Source organism: Melospiza melodia, chromosome Z (assembly GCF_035770615.1).
Source record: "Melospiza melodia melodia isolate bMelMel2 chromosome Z, bMelMel2.pri, whole genome shotgun sequence".
In the NCBI taxonomy this organism is placed as follows: Eukaryota; Metazoa; Chordata; class Aves; order Passeriformes; family Passerellidae; genus Melospiza; species Melospiza melodia.
In genome coordinates, this window is record NC_086226.1 from 17,647,303 (window position 1) to 17,666,173 (window position 18,871).

An 18,871-nucleotide genomic window follows, 5' to 3' on the forward strand; every position below is an offset into this window, starting at 1 on the left:
TAGTGTAGTAGTACCAAATGGAGTTCTAAATGTGTTACTTGAACTTCTGTGGTGGTTTTTTCTTTGGGTTTATATTTTTACATTGAAACATACTTAAAAATTTTAATACAGTTTTGCCATAGGCCTTTTAAATTATTTTTTCTTTGACTTTTGTAAAAAATTATTATGAGTTACTCATTTCCATAATTGATATGTCTGTCTAGCAAACATAGATTTTTACAAGATTAACAGCTTTATGATCTGCAATACCATTTACAGATACTGAGACTATTAATCCAGACACAATTTTCTTCTGGCATAAAAAAACAATCTGTGCTGATTCATATAATTGTTTTTGTTTCACCTAGCTTTCTGTGCACATAGGTTTTGTTCCTTTTATCTTCACATCTTCTTTTCTGGGGGGGAATTTCAGCTAGTTCCATGAAGTTGTAAAATCCTTTCAGTCTTAAAAATATTTTCATATTTGTAATAATTGTATAATTTACTTTTCCTATCTACTTATACTTCCATCCATTTAATATATTCCTCCAAGATAAATACTCTTCTAACTCTCTGTTCTAAGATTTACCTGTTTGTGATTTATATATTTATTAACCCTTTGCTTTATCTTGGGATATTATTTAATTCAGCGTTCTAGTTTTAAATTTTTTAATTACTTATTTAGCCCAGCCATGGCCCAGTCTTGGGAGGTCAGTCTGTTGAATAGATGCCTTGGTGAAGCTGTATTGTGCAAGGAGTTGCACATCAATATTCACACATCTCTGCACGTGTAAATATTCCTAGTTTACAAATTTTCAAGACAGATCTGTGTGCAAATCTGGCAGCTTTGCCAAAAATAAAGGAACTGCTTCAGAGTGTCTGTTTCGATGTTTCTGCCTTTTCCATATTGTGTGCCATCAGTGATGCTGTCTCTTCTGGCTTCTCACATCTGATAGTTAAATTCACAGAATTTACAGCAGTAGTAGCGGATGTGAGAAGGAGAGAAGGTTATTTTTGGTTGGCACAAACATGGGCAAAACTTATTCAATGTACAAATGTACATGTATATGTAAACATTTCCTCTCCTATACTTGTCTGTTTTCTGCAGCACTGCAGTTGGGTTTTAAACATCAGTATGCCCACATCTGAAAAAGAGAATAGAGATGTTAAATGTTGGTTAGGAGGGACTATTTAAGCTAGAAAATGTAGGTATGCTGTTTATTTAACCACAATTTGAATAAGTTTAGGATAAAAATGAGACAGACCTGTCACCATTTTTTGCTTGCATCTCACTCTTAGGCAAAAGGGAGCACCCAAGATTTGTAGATTCTTGTGGTCAAAAAAAATTTTAAAAGTCAGAGAGTACACAAAAACTCAACAAATTTTATTATAAATTATAAGCTTGTCATGGAGAATGGAGGGAAACCAATCAATCAATCAGTTCCAGTGTCAGTGTAGCCAACAGAAAGGCCAGGGACATGTGGCATGCATCCAGGCTTGGTGGAGGTACATTCTTACAGCTTTTTCCCATCCTAATGATAGCTATCTCACTTCCTATGCGAATTAGTTGCCAGGCGCAGTCCATTCTTTCAGATCTTTCTGGAAATGGGTTGGAGGGCCTTGGGAGAGTCTTAGGTGGCCTTGTTTTCCCCCTGCAGTCCGTGCCCACTTCTTGGCCTCATTCTTGTGGTTGTGCTGTGCTGTGTGTAGTTACCTTCAGGAACCAGAACAGGACATGTGTCCTGGGTAAGTGCTGCCCTACCTTTGCATTGCCTCCATCTGCAGCCACATCTTTTTCTTTCTCACGGTGGCTCCATAGCCATCTGGCAATTGGTGCTGGAGCTCCTTATCTTCTCAAAAGTCCTTAGGATCATAAGAATCTTAAATAGCTGTTACAAACATATCATCTCTTCCTCAGAAGTAACCTGGTCACTAAGAAATGCTGTAATTAGACAAGAAGCAATACTTTTACACAGTGTCCACTTCTATTTTCATGGTTTCAGCCATATCTGTGACTAGTTAACATACTTAGAAATCAGAAAATCTGCTGCTTAGGATGAAATAGACATTCCAGGTGCCAGCTGCAGCAGACACAGTAGGTTTTATGGTCCTAAGGTTTTTTGTAACTTCCAAATATGTCAAGCTCATTAAAAATACTGAATAATTAAAACTATTCCAGTACCTTTTCAACTGTTTAGTCTTTTGATAGTTTATCCTAGAATAAAGTGCACATGATGCTCCAGAATGCTGTTTACTTTAAGCAGAAATTTGGAGAAAATTAGAATTTCATGAGAGAAACATTGCACTAACTTTGGCTTATTTATTGTAATATCCCTAATTTCTTTATTTCTTTGACTGTTCTTTATTCAGGGATTATACTTTTTGTGAAAGCACAGAGCATTGTGCTGATTTCTGATCTTTAGATGTCCAAAGTACATTACCAGGAGTTCAAATATTGCAATGAATTATTATGGGTTTTATCTTTTTGATATCTCAGACCTATCCAGTCAGTGTCAATCTAATGCTGTTGCTTAGTGCCATGCTCTCCATGCAGTGTGAGCAGCTGCAAAGAAGTTAACATTCCTGTTTAAAATGCTGAAAATGGAATTAAATAATACTTCTTTTCCAGATATTTTAGGCTCCACCTGTCTGCTTTGTTTTTTCTTTTTTTTTTTTACATTTTTTTTCCCCCCTAAATGCTCAAATATGCCCAATTAGTGTCTGGATTGTCAACAAAGCCTCTAACTTGGACTTCTGAAGAGAGGACTTTGCACCATTCTCCATCATTTATCATCAGTCCTGGTTAACTGGGGATGTCCCAGATGACTGGAGGCTGACCAATGTGATGCCCATCCAATAACAGGGTGAGACCGGAGGATCTACAGGCTTGTCAGCCTGACTTCAGTGTCCAGCAAGGTTATGGAGCAGATAATCTTGAATGCCATCATGCAGCAACTACAGGATGACCATGGAATCAGGTGCAGCCAGCACAGGTTTAGAAAATGCAGGTCCTACCTGACCAGCCTAATCTCCTTTTATGACCAGGTAGCCTGCTTAGTGAAAGAGAAGAGGCTGTGGACTTCAGCAGAGCCTTTGATACTGTCTTCCACAGCATTTTCCTGGAGAATCTGGCAGCCCATGGCTTGGGCAAGTGCCCTGGGTTAAGAACTGGCTGGAAGGCTGGGCCCAGAGCATGAGGGTGAATGGTGCTGCAGTTGGTGGTCAGTCACTCCTGGGAATCCCCAAGGCTCAGTATGGGTTCCAGCCCTGCTTAATGTCTTTATTGCTGGTGTGGATGGGGGGATTGAGTGTACCCTCAGTAAGCTGCAGACAGCACTCAGCTGGGCAGGAGTGTTGATCTGCTGGAGCACGAGCAGCCTCTGCAGAGAGATCCGGACAGGCCGGGCCGAGGGGCCCAGGCCGGCGCTGTGAGGTTCACCAAGGCCAGGGCTGGTTCCTGCACTTGGATCACATCAACCCCATGCAGTGCTACAGGCTGGGGACAGAGTGGCTGGAGAGTGGCCCAGGAGGAAAGGACCTGGGGATGCTGACTGACAGCTGGCTGAACGTGAGCCAGAGTGTGCCCAGGTGGCCAAGAAGGCCAATGGCATCCTGGTCTTTATCAGAAATGGTGTGGCCAGCAGGACCAGGGCAGTGATTGTCCCCCTGTGTGTCCAAAAAGGGCGACAGAGCTGGTGAAGGGTCTAGGAAGCAGGTTATACGAGAAGGGTCTCAGTTTGAATGAAAGAGCTGGGTTTGTTTAGGCTGGACAAAAGGAGGCTCATGGGAAACTTTATCACTCTCTACAATAGTCTGAAAGGATGGTGTAGCGAGGTAGGTGTTAGGCTCTTCTCCCAGTCAGCTAACGACAGGACAAGAGGAAATGGCCTCAAACTGCACTGTGGTTGGTTCAGTTTGGACATGAGGAAGAATTTCTTCATTGAAGGGGTTGTTAGACACTGGAATGGACTGCCCAGGGAAGTGGTAGAGTCACCACCCCAGATAGTGTTCAAGAAAGGACGAATTGTGGCGCTTAGTGCTATGGTTTAGCTCACATGGTGGTGTTCAGTCAAAAGTTACACTTGATGATCCAGAGGTCTTTTCCAACATTAATGTTTCTATGAGTCTCTGATTTCGATACACTTGACAGATAAATGATATTCCTGTAATGAGAGGATTTCTGAGATTTAGAAACATTTTCCCAATCTTTTCCAAGATGAAATGCAAACCTTTTAAAGTTCGTCACCGAGAGAGACAAAGGTAGGAGCCTGGCAGGTGGGGACTTCACCAGTAGGTAAGAGACCCTTTCTCTGTCACTTCCATGTCAAAGAAAGATATAACCATTCCACAGTCATTCTTTCTCCTGTATTAAGGAACTAGTCAAATCCTTACTCTATCAATTTATTGCAGCATGACGGTTTTCTGAACACTTTCCTTTGTTCTCCCCACATCTCTGACCAAAGCTTCAGTGGTCTTGGCTGGCAAAGGCCAACCTGTCAAACTTTCTGAAAGTACTTTCTAGATTTTTAACTATGAAATGTGTTTTCCTCTTGAAAATCATGTAAAAAAGTGTTCACCAAATTGGATTTCAGTCAGTAGAAGTTGTAAACACAATTTTTTGTGAGTTTTTGCAGATACGCCACCAGGTTTTGGCTGTCACAACCCTAACAGATTAATAAAAATAATGTAATAGCCCAATTCATTTTGTAGTTATTAAGTAGAAGAAAATTCTTCAATCTCTGCTTTCACTAGTAAAGCAAATATTATAATTTAAATTATTCTTCTCAGTTAATTTGAAAACTAGAGCCTTATGATTTTTTAGACAAGATTTTAAGTATTTTTTTCTTATTATTTTTAAAGAAAAACCGTAGTATTTAACTTTCTAAAGAATGGAGGAGTGGAAAAAATTACAGTAAATATGAGATATATTAAGATATGTGAGATGTATTGTTTCATTATGTCATATTTCTGTTTAATCATTCCCATATTGAGAAACTGCTCTAAATAAAGTATCTTGAAATATAGGAAAAACTATTTACAGTTAAAAGATTTCCATCTGTATACATTTTGAGTAAACTAATCATCATGATTTTTAAAATGTATTTAATACACAGCATTATGAAGTTAACTTTCTATAGATGCTTTCCAGAAGTTCACTTTTCCCTTCCAGAGCTCAGCATGCTGTTCGGTAAAGTCACCAGTCTTAACCTTCTTTGTAGTGGGTTAAAAACAAATGAAATTCACCTTTGTTTATTCATCTTTTTTCTTCCAGTTAATAACAGTTTAAGGAGTGGCTTTGGACTAAGCAGAGAAAGTAAAGGTCTTTGCCAATTCATTCGGAAGTGCTGTTTTTTCTAGTGCTCTCCCTTTATACTTGGTTGCAAGGTCTCAAGTCTGTATGATAAATTTCCAGAACTGTCGGTTATCATTTCACCTACCTTTCTCTTAGCTTTTGTGGCTTTCTTGTTTCTGGATGTAAATATTAGTTACACTGATGTAGGCAATATCATCTTTCTTGGAATGAACTGGGCGAAATTGCTAGTTTTACAGTTCCTAACAGAAACCAACTCTTTCTTTAAAAGATTGCAGTTCAGCAGTGAAGGACCTGAATGACCAATAGTGAAGCCTACTGTGGACAGAGATTCTGTTTGTCTATCTCCATCTCCTCTCTGGTTTTTTAGTATGCTAGTCTGAAATTTATTTGTTGGGCTTGTAGATTTTTATCTACAGATTATTTTGCTCTTCTTTGGGATGGTATCTGCTTCAATCAGTTGTTGCATTTTCAGTCTGTCCCTGGGAATCTTCAGGAAGAGTGAAACAGGATTATGCAAACAGGTACCAATTTTTGAAAATAAAATAAGAAGCATCTGCTAAATTTCTGAGCTTGTTGAAATAAATATTTTTGCTCCTCAAAAAAACTGGAGTTTTCTAGCTGCTGGTCAAACAGCAATGGGCATGAAAGAATGATGTTTTTAGCAGCTAGCATTTGCTTAAATTTGAGTAAAACCATTTGTTACCAATACAAGTCAGCTTCCTGGTTCCCCTAAGTGTTCTTCCTTACACGGCACATTTTTTTCTGCAAGTTATGAACTGAGTGAAATCCTTTCAAAAGCAAGAAAATTAGTATTTGTTAAAATTCAAATGCGTTAAGAAGGGGATTATAATACAGCCATAATAATCTTACGTTTTTAAAATATTGATCTTTTTGTGCTATTGTAGTAGCCTCTGCTTAAAAAATGGAGTAAGTTTCTTGTTGACAAAATATGAATTTTTTATACTGTTAAGCCTCAATGCTGTCGGAATATCAAATATAGTTTCTCAGCAGATATATCTTGTATTTGTATTTACAGAACATACATATGCCACAATGACCATATTTGAAAGTTTAATCCTTTAAAATATTTACATTGGGTTTTCAACATCCATAATGGAAAGGCTTTGTAAATTGAAATAAAAAGGTGACGTATAAACAGAGAGAACAAGTAGCTTATCATGTGAAGAGCAGGGTATTTTTAGTAGATGCATTTCTATCGTGTAATCATAGGCAGGTAAGTTGTATGCATTTCCCAAATGAATATATCTTTGGCACGCTGATTATAATTTATTTCCTTCTTTGATATTCTTCAAAAATTAAATTAAGACTCAAAATAATTAAATTCAATCCACAATAACCGAGTTATTTTAAATTACTGAAAAGATGTAATCCTTTGAGTACTTACCTCCAAGCACTTAGCTTAGATGTAGTGTTACTGACCCCATTCTTCCATAAAATCAGTCCTCTTGAATGCCTACTTTGTTGTTCTGTTACTTGCATGGGTATAGGTATGTATGTATGTATGTATATATAGGTATAAAAAAGTATTTTCTATGCATATGTATTTCAAATAAATGCATTTGCACAATTAGTGCATTTGCGCATTTCTTAGTTCAGAATGTCAGATAAGCAACTTCATGCATGCAGTAGATGTTATGGGCCTAGTCTAAAGAAGAAAATAATGGGGACCGCCCAGCATGCTTTTTACTGGTACACTGAGAATTTTTCTCTGCATCTCTGCAAACTGATTTAACTTCTTTGCTTTCTGCAATTCAATAAAAAGAAACAAAAGGATTAAAAAAAATTGTTATGTGTAGTGATGTGTATAAATGGATATATTGATGCTATTTATAAGCAAGGAGAGCACAAGAGCACAATCAATACATTGCTAAGGAAACCTGAGCGGGAATCACTTGATCTTCCTGCGTTACTGAATACTTCCTCCTTGCACTCTGTTAGCTTGTGGATGTGCAAGCCAACACTTCCTCTCTTACTTCTTATTTATGAGGAGAAACAGAAGCTCTCTTCTCTGACCTCATGATCTAAGGTGTAAGCTGACCAGCAGAAAACTTCAATGATTCCTGTATTTATCTGTGCTGATGTGTTTTTCTTTATCTATCCAAAAAATACACTACTTTTTTTTCCCCCTTGATTAGCCACATGCAACACAGAAAGGAACAGTATACAGAGAAAAGTGTTTAAGTGATTTGCATCATGTTCACACAGTGTGTCACCTACATTGTTTGATATTTCAGCATATTCTGAAAATATATTTATTTTTAATTATCTACCTTCACAAGTTATTATTGGCTTGAAAATTTTTGGTGCTACCCTAGAGATTACAAAGGTGATGGCATTTTATCCTAAACATGTGCATTCTTTTAAATATCAATAGTATACTAAAATTGGGCATTCTGGACACTTGAATTTGCCTTTTTATGTTTAAGTGAACTCCAAGCAAAATGTAGGTGGTGGTAATGGGTTGCTTCAAATAATTCCAATATCTTTTTAAAATCCTGATTTTATTTAACGTTCCTAGATATATCAGACTGAAATAAAACATATACCACCTCTTGTGGTATATGTTTTGGTATTCAAGAGGCAGGGATGACTTGGGAGTCTGACTGATTAGAAGCCAATTTATTTGGCCCAACATGGCTTTTATATAGGACCTCTGAAGACAGCAATCATCCAATGACCTTAAACATTGCCTTATATGGCAACACACTGGTCTTGTTAACCAATAATATCACAGTTCACCATATATGGATATCCCTCCTTTCCTTTACTTGAGTTACTTTTTGCTGAACTCTGCCCAGGTCATGTGCTAACACTTGCTGCTCCTTTTGTCCTGTTTCATCTTATATCCTGTTTCCACAACCCATATCCACAACCTCTGAATTTGAAATTTTTTTTCTAAGAGCTGTGTTACTAATGATTTGAAACAATAGAAGTGTGTAAGTTGGTTGTTCAGTTGATGAACCTTGCATTTTGAAAGTAATTCCTGATGGTAATTTTATTCATATTCACATTACTTGAACTGGCTAATTAGATTTGTGTCAATTAGTATTGCCAGAACAATTGTCACATAGTTTTGATATGCTAGTAAAAAAATCTATTTTGGACAAAATTTTTACTAGTAAACGTTGACTTTTTCCACTTAAACACAAACAGCTAGTTTCTCATCCCATTTAGAAAAATAAACATGTGTTACAGCCTTCTTCCTTACAGTCCAGTAAGTCTTGTAAAAAACTATATTATTCCAGACTTAAAGCAGAAAACTGGAAAAATTTCTTAATTAATAAGGGACCAGATGCTGGTCAAGCTCATTTCATAGATCTTTAATTCATGGATGCTGTTAAGCGAATACACATCATTGGATCTGCATAAATGCTTTAAAAATAGATTACTTTTGGATAAAATGAAAATGTATTAGGATAACCTCTTATAAAGTGAACGCTAGAGAACATCCAGACTGGATGATATTGAAGATTTTTACCAATGCTAGTGTTTAAGAGTCAATGAAATATGCTGAGAGGCATGAAATCACTATCTTCAAAAAGAATCTGCTGATTTATTGTTAAATTTCCATTAGCCAATAACTGGTTTGAATGTACTTCATTTAGCGTTTTCGGTTATTGTCCTTGTCTTTGGCTAAGACGATTTTATGGTGCAGAGACTCTGAAATTTACCTCCCTTTCCCTGTCTACTGATAACGAGAGACAAATGCAAAAAAGATGTAAGTGAAGAAAATAACATTTTACTAAAAGAAAACAGCAACAACAAAGAAAACAACAAAAATGCCTAGATACACAGGCGCTGGTTACTCTGAGAACAAAGAAAACAAGATGGCTGCCACCCAGGCAGCTCATGTGCCCCAGAGGATAAAGACATGATGGTAGAGAGGCTCTCCTGGCTAAACCTTCCCCTCTGGAAGAAAAAAACCCCAGGAATGCAGGGGGCTATGGTATGCTTCTGGTGGGAGATGGGATGTGCAGTCATTGTCTGAGGCAGGTCCTGGCCTGCAGTGCCAGTTTTCCCTGTTCCCTCTGTGTGATTGTGGGGTGCATCTCTGGGATGTCACTCCTACTGCTTGCTACCTCTTCCTGCCCCCGGCTGGATTCCCTTTCAGCTCAGCCAGACTCGGCTGGTTTTTGGGATACAAAGTAGATTGAGTTGACTGATGAGGGAGTTAAAAAATGGTTTATTGCAAAATCAGTCTCATGGAAGGGTGAGACTGTAAGGTTGTTACATCCATTCATGCCATCACATCCGAAGCTGTATGTATATCAGAAGGCGTTGTAATTTTACATTGTTTTACATTTTACAATGTCTTTTATAAATTTCTTATCCAATCAGCTTCTTCCACAAAGCTCGCTAGCATCTTCATATACCAATTGTTAATTGCTGCATTTTACACAATTTGCAGCAATGCCTCTCTTTTTATCCCATCATATAACTCTACAGAAACTTATTGCTGTATCTTCTACTTTTTACTAACTCTATAACAAGTTCTATTGCTAAACTTTAATATTTTCTACTATCTTGTTTAACATATTTATTCACTTATATGAGCCATATTTCATATAAGTGAAATTATCTACTTAAAACATATTTCTGCTTAAACTATGAATCTTTATTCTTATTTTGTGTCGGTTTCACTATTCCATTCTGAACTTTCAAACCTTCTCCAAGGTCTTAGGTCAAACACTGTATCCATGGTGGTCTTTGGTAAACACAGATCCCATTGCTTGAAGGTTCCATGACCCATTGTGTTCAGCATGGTTTCTAACAATTCATTGCACTTTTTGTCTTTCCCAAGGGCTCATGGATGATAGGGAATGTGATACATCCACTGATTACAAGGTTCTCTTGCCCAGGTGTCCATGACGTTCTTTTTAACATGAGTCCCATTGTCTTATTCAATTCTTTCTGGGGTGCCATGTTGCCACAGGAGAGGCTTGAGGCACAGGGTATTTCTCCAGCCACACAGTGGTTGCTTCTACCACTGTGAGTATATAGGGCCTGCCTTGGCAGGTTTGCTGCAGTATGATACAATCCATCTGACAGGCTTCTCCAGATTTATATTTAGCCCTTTGTATCCTGTACTAATGGGTTTTACCTGCTTGGCCTGCTTTGATGCAGCACATGTTTCATAATCATGGATTACCTGGGATGTAGTGTCCACAGTTAAATCCATCCTTCAGTCACAAATCCATCACTATGTTGCATCTCTTCCCTCATGACTTGAGACACCTCATGACCTGGGCCCACCAAACTAGAAATAACTCTCCCTCCTGTTGCCAGTCCAAGTCTACCTTTAATTTTGGAAACCCAATCCACTTATTTGTTGTTGCAATGCTCCTCATTAGCCCAACTCATAGGCATCTAGGCATCCACATGACAAACTTCTGTGGTCAGCTTCTCTACCTGAGCAGCAATGTCTAGTCAGAATTTTGTAGCCTCAACAAATTTCCTTCTCCAATGCCAATTGGCCTTTTACCATCATTCCAGCCACCCCCACAGAGTGTTTGCTACCATCTACAAGTCAGTATAGAGGTATAGTGTTGGCCACTTCTCTCAATCAGCAATATCCAAAGCCAGATGGGTTTTCAGCTCTGCATTCTGGCTTGATCCATCTTGTCCTTTAGTACTTTCTGAGACTTGCTGCTTAGGCTCCAATGTGGCAGCTTTCCATTTTTGACTTGTCCCTAAGATAAGGCAGGAACTGTCAGTGAAGAAAGTGTGTTGCCTCTTACTTTTTCGTGGCTGGTTATATGGTGGGGCCTCCTCAGCATGTGCCACCTAATCCGCTTCCTCTTCAGATGATAGTCCAAAACACTCACCTTCAGGCCAGTTTGTGATAATTTCCAAGATCCCTGAATGATTAGGATTTCATATCTGAACTTGTGGGGTGATCACAGCAATCTGCTTACTCCTGGTAGCATTGTTGGCATGATGTGTTGAAGGGATTTTCCCCTTCAACATTCTCCCTAGAACTCCCCATGGTCATCTTACTGGGCAACTGGATTTGGACTTTTTTAGCCCCTCCTTTGGACAGGGGCGACTGCTACTGGCTTAGGCTGCTCATCTTGTTTAACTGCAGCCTGAGTGACTGTGCTGTCTGCCAATTTGCTCTCCTTCCCTTCTGGTTGTATCTGTTGCTGTAAAGTAACAAGAAGCATGCAGGTAAGCATTAACTAGAGCCCTGCACAGAGCAGTAAGTTGCCCCTTTCTGAATGGACGCAGCAATTTTATTTCAAACATTCTGCTACCTTATCAGAGTTTTATATTTGTTTAGAGGGAGACTTCCCAACTAAACTCCCTGACAAGTATGAAACAGCACAAGCTTTCATGCTGAGGGTAGTAGATATACCATGGAGGAGCTCCAGAAGGAGGCAAAAACCTGGTGGCTCTCTGGCATTGACCCCCTCGCCACAGCAGACAAAGAGCTTGACTGGAGGCTCTTGGTGTTCTTTTTTTCCCTGTCTCAGCTCCCTAAGGCTTGGGGCTGGAACAGGGTAGCCCAGCTAGATGTTTCATTTCTTAATATCCCACATCCCCAAAGCCTTAAGTTGATGCCTCCATTATTGATGAAGGCCAGCTTCCTATCCATCCCACCAGTTGAACTCCTGCTGTGTCCGTAGCATTCAGATGGAATTCAGCTTTCTCAAGAAGTAACATGTCGGACCTGAAGGAGGTGAATGGCAAAAGGAAAAATCATCTTCTCCTCTTCCCCCCACAGGCTGTGTGTGATTATTAATAAACCCCCAGGCACAGCAACCCAGATCAGGACAGGCAAACAAGAATGAATACATTTACCAAATGATCTTCGTTGCCTTTGATGTTATCATTCCATAAACTGGTAACACAAACTGTATCAACTGTATCTTGGTTCCTCTCCCTGATCTGAAGAACAGCCCTATCATGGGCAGATCCTTCCACATATTTGGATGCATATACAAGGTTAGGTGCCACAATGCCATAATCAGACCAAGCAATGTGGTAACCAGGGAGTTCTCTACCCAATATAGAAATTATATGGTCAAATTTGTTATTTTTTCACTTTCTCTCTTGACCTCCTTTTAGCTTGGTGCCAAATATGTCTTAGTTTAAGGAAATTTTACGGGGCAGAGATTCTGCAATAACTTCCCTCCCCTTAGTTTTCAACCTATACCCTCTACCAATGAGGAAAGACAAATGCAAAGAGGTATGTGAAAAAGAAAAAACAGTTTACCAAAAGAAAACAGCAGGAAATATAGAGGCAAACACTTAAGCCCTCACCAACAAATGCAGAGGAGGTCCCTCGAATTGTTCCAGGGAACACAGACAAAATGGTGTCAATTCCACTCTCTGCACCATGTGGCCAAGACAGGGCGTGAAGGCAACAACACACCAAATGAGCATCCATGGTTCCAAAACTGCTTTCTGTCCCAGGCAACAATGGAAGCAGTGAAAAATAGAACCTAGAAAACATATTTTTCTCCTAAAGGAGTCAGTGCTGTTGAAAGACTGGAAGAAATTTTTCAGGAGATGTAGGACCAACCCCCTCAGCAGCTGGAAACTTGTGGAGAGGCTCCAACTCTTGACGACAGGCAGCTGTCCTGAGCAGCAGCAGCAGAAAGTCCAGAGGAAGAAACATCTCCCCAGCCTCCAAAAGCAGTGGTTGCTATAGCAACCGTGGCAAGGGTCGCTGTCTGTCATTTTTTTTCATCGTTCCTGGGAAGCCGCAGCTAGCAGCCTGTCAGAGCGCCCCATTTTCTGACGTTCTCAAGAGTCTGGAAAGGACGAAACAGAGAGCTCCACGTGTCTGTTCCCATCACCCCTCCCCTTTCCGTGAACTGGGGTAAAACACAAAGGTTCTGCTTCCAACTCTGGGTCTTAAAGAGATAGTAAACTACCTTGCACAGATTGATGTAGAGAAGATATGGAATACATGATTTTGGGTCGCCCAAATATGCTACATAATGCTACACTCTACCTCCTATCTCTGTAACTATGCCAGTCCTTTAAGCAAACAGCTCCTCTAGGTAAAAATATGCAACAAATCAAATTAATTAAAATTAATTAGTTCAGCTCATGTAGTAGTGTTTCTGAATAATGCTGAGGACCATAAATTCAAATTAAGGCATGCACAACTTCTTCCTAGATTTGAAGAGAAGATATACATTACCAAAGGGAAAAGGGGAAACCAGTCACCCTGTTAAACACCATTCACTGGGAAGGCTTGCAAAAGTGACTGCACTGAAGGCTCATCCAGTCAGATTTTATATCATAAACCAGAGAATGAAGCAGACAGAGCAATTAATTGTACCTAATGCTAATATGCACATAAGGTTAAGTATGATAGCAGTCACATATGAGTGGAGTAATAGGAAGCTAATTATGGCAAAACCTTGACCATAGGCATTCAGTGCTTATAATTTTATTCGTTGTATGCTTTGCTTGTTCAGATACTTCTTTAGGCAGTAATATGGGTTGTCAGGTTCAGTTTTCAAGGTAAAGGTGTGAAATATATATGTTAATTTATGTATGGTCTTTGAACATATTTTTTCCTAATTGTTTTTTTAACAATGAGATTGTGCTAACAGAGCACTTGCTCCTTCTGGTTTTAGTAAGCTTTAAAATAGATACAAAGTATGCACCATGCTCTATTGCCAAAATTAGCTGTTCTCTTCTTCCAAATATAAGGTAATGAAATATAGTCGTTCCACCATTCTGTATTATATTTGATTTATTCACCAATCTAAACTTGTATATGGCTTCTGATTTTTGCAGTATGAATGAGGACCTAAGAAGTGTGGGGACAGGACTAAAGTATTGCTCCTGACAGTTTCCTAAAAGCAAAAATCCTTGTTTGGCTCGTTTTTTACAGCTACTTTTCTGCACCATTCTATGGCTCATTTATAACCTATTAGTTTTAATACTTGATAATGTGATTTCTAGTTTTAGTATTGGTGTTTCACCTTGTCTTCAAGTGGTCTGAACTGGGAGCCTATACTCTATTATCTACTTAGAAGTGAAGGAGATTAATATTAAAGGGATATGAAACTCTTAAAATATCCACAGAACTTGTAAAAGAAGTGACCATTGTGTAGGCGTAATTGCAATGATACAAAGTTTACCTGACTACGTATCAGCACTCTTGCTGCTTTTTTTACCCTGATTATCTTTAACAAAATACTGCGTGACTTGTAAGGTTTTATATTTGACTACTACTAATAAAAAAATAAGCATCTTCACAGTCCTTCACTTTTGCAGTTTTAGTGACATTAGGTCTTAATCCTAAACTAGAAATGAGTATTCACATGGGGAAGGAAGAATCTGATGTAATCTATTTTTTTGTTTTGTTATGCTTGATGGTTAAAGAAGCAAAAGAGCCAGTCACTTTTGTAGTATTTTGTGAAATAGTACTGTCAATGCCAGAGAATTATGACAACTCACATTAAATATTTGGGTTGGACTTCATGTGGTCATATTTCACTGCAAACTTAGAGAGTATTGAGAGCATCTGCTTAACTTCCAAAATGTTTGTTAGCTCTTCCACTTTTTCTCTGCAAGTTTTACAAGGTTTCCACCTCTACTAATGTATGTGTGACACATAAAATGGAAAAAAAAATACTGTTGCAGTAAATATAAGATTTTGTAGTAGCTTTGACAATTTGTGTCAATTGCCTCATGCCCATGCCAAGTTCTGTGTGGCAAGGTTTTTGGGGGTTGTATTTTGCATGATTCAGTAATCTCAACTGAAGTAACCATGGCTGGGGAGGGCAATGAATTGATAAAAACAAGTTCTGTATTTTTTAACTTGTTCTAAAGACTAGTTTAAAACACATTAGGAATTAATAAAATGCTTTTTCTTTCAGGTGGGAGATGAAAGAAGATGCAGATCTTGAAGATGAGGAGCACATTATGGTAGAACAGTTAAGAAATGTTTATTTGACACAAAGGACTCCTGTCTCAGAGGACAAAGAAGAACAATTACCTTGACAGGTTTCGGGTAGCACCTTTTTTCTGTATTAAACAGGATTAAGTTAATATAATAACTCGCAGCATTAGAAAGCTCAGAAATATGTATCTTGAGTAAAAAGTTTTAAATTAGAGAGTGTTCCCTTGTTACTGTCTGGTCACCCTATCCAGAAAGCAATTGTTCACATATGCATAAGGTGAGGAACAGTACAGGAAAATGTCAGTGTCACAAACAAGGAGGTTCTATCTCAGTACTGCAGAGGCAAAAACCTGAATGACAAACTAAGAATTGTTTCAAAAATACAAGATTCACTCTGAAAATTATGCAATTTAGGACACAAGCTAAGCAAATGTTTCTGGTTTCCATTCACCACTTTGTAGTTGGAGTCAGCCTGCCTTCAGTTTGTGTAACTCAAGGACCTTTTCCTTCCTTTGATGCTTGTTTATTACATCACAAAATACATGAAAGGGAAAGGTATAGACTATATAGCTACAGTCCTTTTTGAGTTGCTCCAGGATGAGTGTGCTTGGCCATTGTTCCAAATCAAAAATGCATCAGCATTACTGCATTCACAAATACTTAACATCCAGTGTATTTTATGGCTTAAAAAACACTGGATTTCTCATAATAGAGAAATTTTAGAAGTTTTGAGAAGCATATTTTTATTTAAAATAATTATTTGCATGCAGTGCTCACAGGATTATCTTAAAAGTGAATTGAGAAAATAATAAATAATTAAAAAAATAAATAAAGTAAAATTTTATATTCAAAGTAATCCTGGTTTGATATTCAAAATTTTCTGAATATCAAATATTTTTCTTACACACTGGTTAAAACTAACAACATTTTTAATACAGAAGGTCTGCTTTGTATCTCTTTAGTTGTACAGAAATGATACATAATTTTTCTGTAAGTTTCTTTCTTTAGAAGTCCAATGGAACTACTTTTTCTACCTGACGAAGGACTCTGTCAGGATCTTGCTAAGGGCACAATCTGAGCAGAGTTATTTATGTTCCCAGCATATCTTCACACATATGCTATTATGGACATAACTTAGACTACTTCAGTAGGATGAAGGCATGCTTTTTTCCCCTAAAGGTTTCAGCAACATCATGGTAACCATATTACTAATGCTGATTTAAGGTCTTATCTGAAATGCTATTTTTTCTCCTCTTAATTGCTGTTTTTTCTTTCCATATAAAATATCAGACCATTTAAAATTAAAATGTGGACAATTGCATCTTACAAATCTCCAAAGATCCTGTTACAACACAGCAACACAAAAGGGCTGTGAGGCACTGTATCTTAGAAAATGCTAAAAACATTATTTAAAAAATGAAGCAGACATTTTCCTCTGCTGCCAGTGTAGTAATTTCAGATCTTAAAGGAAGTGATGAAATACAAAAACCATTTTTTTTTTTTTGCCTTGTATTTCACCTTTAAAGATTAATGGTGGACTTCAGGTTTAAAACATGTCTACAGGTTCTTCCATGAAAGCAGGTTTGGTATTTTGACAAATGAGGCAGACACATTCCAAGCCATATAAATAATGTGTTAGTGTACATGGAAATTGGAGTTCAGAATATTCTCTGCTATTTTATCAAAATCTATTATACATAATTAACTTTTTGTATAGTCACATAAACTGCCTATGTGATGAAACTGATTGAAATACTTCTTGTGAAAATGCTCCCCTTTTGGGAAATACCTACTCTGAAGAGGATAAATTTTGCAAGTGAATAAGCTAATTGAGAATAAAACCCATCACTGAAGTGGGAATATCCATACAGTCACTTCCCTGGTCCTGTTGGCCGCACAATTTCGGACAAAGGCCAAGATGCCATTGGCCTTCTCAGTACTTGGGCAGACTCCGGTTCATGTTCAGCTGGTTGTTGGCCAGCAGCTTTTCTGCAGTGCTGTTTTCCAGTCACTCTGCCCCACACCTGTGGCATTGATTTGAGTTTTTGTGACCCAAGCACAAGTGCTGATCCTCATTCCACTGGCCTCAGCCCACTGATCTAGCTTGTCCAGATCCATTGTAAAGCCTTCCAACTCTCCAACAGGTCAACACTCCTGCTCAATTTGGTGTCATCTGTAAACTGACTGAGGATGCCCTCTAGTCCTTGGTCCAAATAAAGATAAAAACAAATTGATAAAGATATTAAGCAGTATTGTCTTCAGTACTGAGCCTTGGGGAATCCCACTTCTGACTGGCCAATGACTAACATGCACACATGCACAAGAACTTAACAGCATAAAATACTTTGCACAGTATTTTATTTGGATGCTTTTCCTACCCAAACCTATATGCACATCTTTTATGGTATCTGAGTGCAAACAAGTGTGTATGTTAAATTCTACTTGATCCACAATCCTTACTGAGAAATATCAGAATTGAGAAATATCATACTGAGAAATACCAGATTATTCCTCTTTGGTCTTGCTGGCAATGTATCCATTCCAAATAACCTTTAGGGTATAAAAGGGACATCACCTTGGCAATATTACTTTATGCTGAATACACACTTCTACAACATTCATATTTATTCAATAAAATTACAGTAATAATAAGAATTGTACAACTTGCTAAGTAACAAGATTGCTAAGTAACATGCCATTAATTTATCAGGACTGTTTGCTTTAGATGTAAACACTTAATTGAAAATTGAAATAGCTGACTGTTTTTCCACTGTGTACATGTATTCCATAGACGCTTGTGTGTAAAATTAGGAACACTTCTGTAACTGTAAGACTGCTGCTTTCTATGGCTTTTCTTCAGAAAACAATAGTTCTATATTCTTTAAAAAGTTCTGCTGATTCTAATATTGATTTAAGATTAAATTAATTTTTAAGAATGATGCAATGTCTTGGCTCTTTGACACTACTTACTGATTCAGGAATGTCTCACATGTATGTTTAGCCTAAATAAATGAAAGCAACAAAAGTCAGATTTGTTGGCTACAGTGTGTGCCCCAAGTTTCATAACTACTGCAATCTGATCATGTTAATTCCTCCTGTAAAGTTGATAAAAAATAAAAGTAGAGTCTGTTGTGTACAATAGACCTTTCTGAGAGGACAAGAGCTGGCCTCAGTGTCTCGACTGAATTAGCTCAAAAGGAAGTTATTGCGTTTATAGAAATTAATTGGATCAGATAGCACAAACTAGGTTAACTATATATTATCATTAATGCTCACACCTAATTATTATTTAACAATTAAATATACTTAGCTACTTTTACAAAATAGGCTTCAGTGGGAGACTTCGTGGCATGGAATATCTCTAATTAGGTTTGTTTAATGTCCCCTTCAGAATGCTCCAAGTCTTAACATCTTTCATCTTTTGAAAGGTAATTAATGAAATTAGAAGCAAGGCAAAATTGAAATTGCATTAATAATAATGGAACTCAAAAAGAGAGGAGAAAGATATTTTGGGAACAGCTTAACATTTACAGCCTTCTTTTCTAGTTACTGCTGTCCTGACAGACTCCCATAGGACATGCTTTATTCTAGGAGAGGGAATTTGATGTGTATCTATGCTATTTGCCCAGGAAAAATGCACAATGGCAAATGGATGTTCTCACCTTTACATCATCACAGCAGTGCATGGT

The 18,871-nt window shown here is 37.9% G+C and overlaps 1 protein-coding gene across 6 annotated transcripts in view; it reads left to right on the top strand.

The window, feature by feature from the left end:
- The window catches only part of KIAA0825 (KIAA0825 ortholog), a 235,845-nt gene extending 217,638 nt beyond the window's left edge, over positions 1–18,207 (top strand). For 5 of the 6 annotated variants that reach the window (XM_063179912.1, XM_063179914.1, XM_063179911.1 and 2 more), the window contains exon 20: positions 15,160–18,207. In XM_063179912.1, coding sequence (XP_063035982.1) covers positions 15,160–15,283 — 124 coding nt within the window. In that variant the 3' untranslated portion in view covers positions 15,284–18,207. The remainder of the gene's footprint in view (positions 1–15,159) is intronic. The other variant, XM_063179919.1, reaches the window with a different exon arrangement.
- The last annotated feature ends 664 nt before the right edge of the window (positions 18,208–18,871 follow it).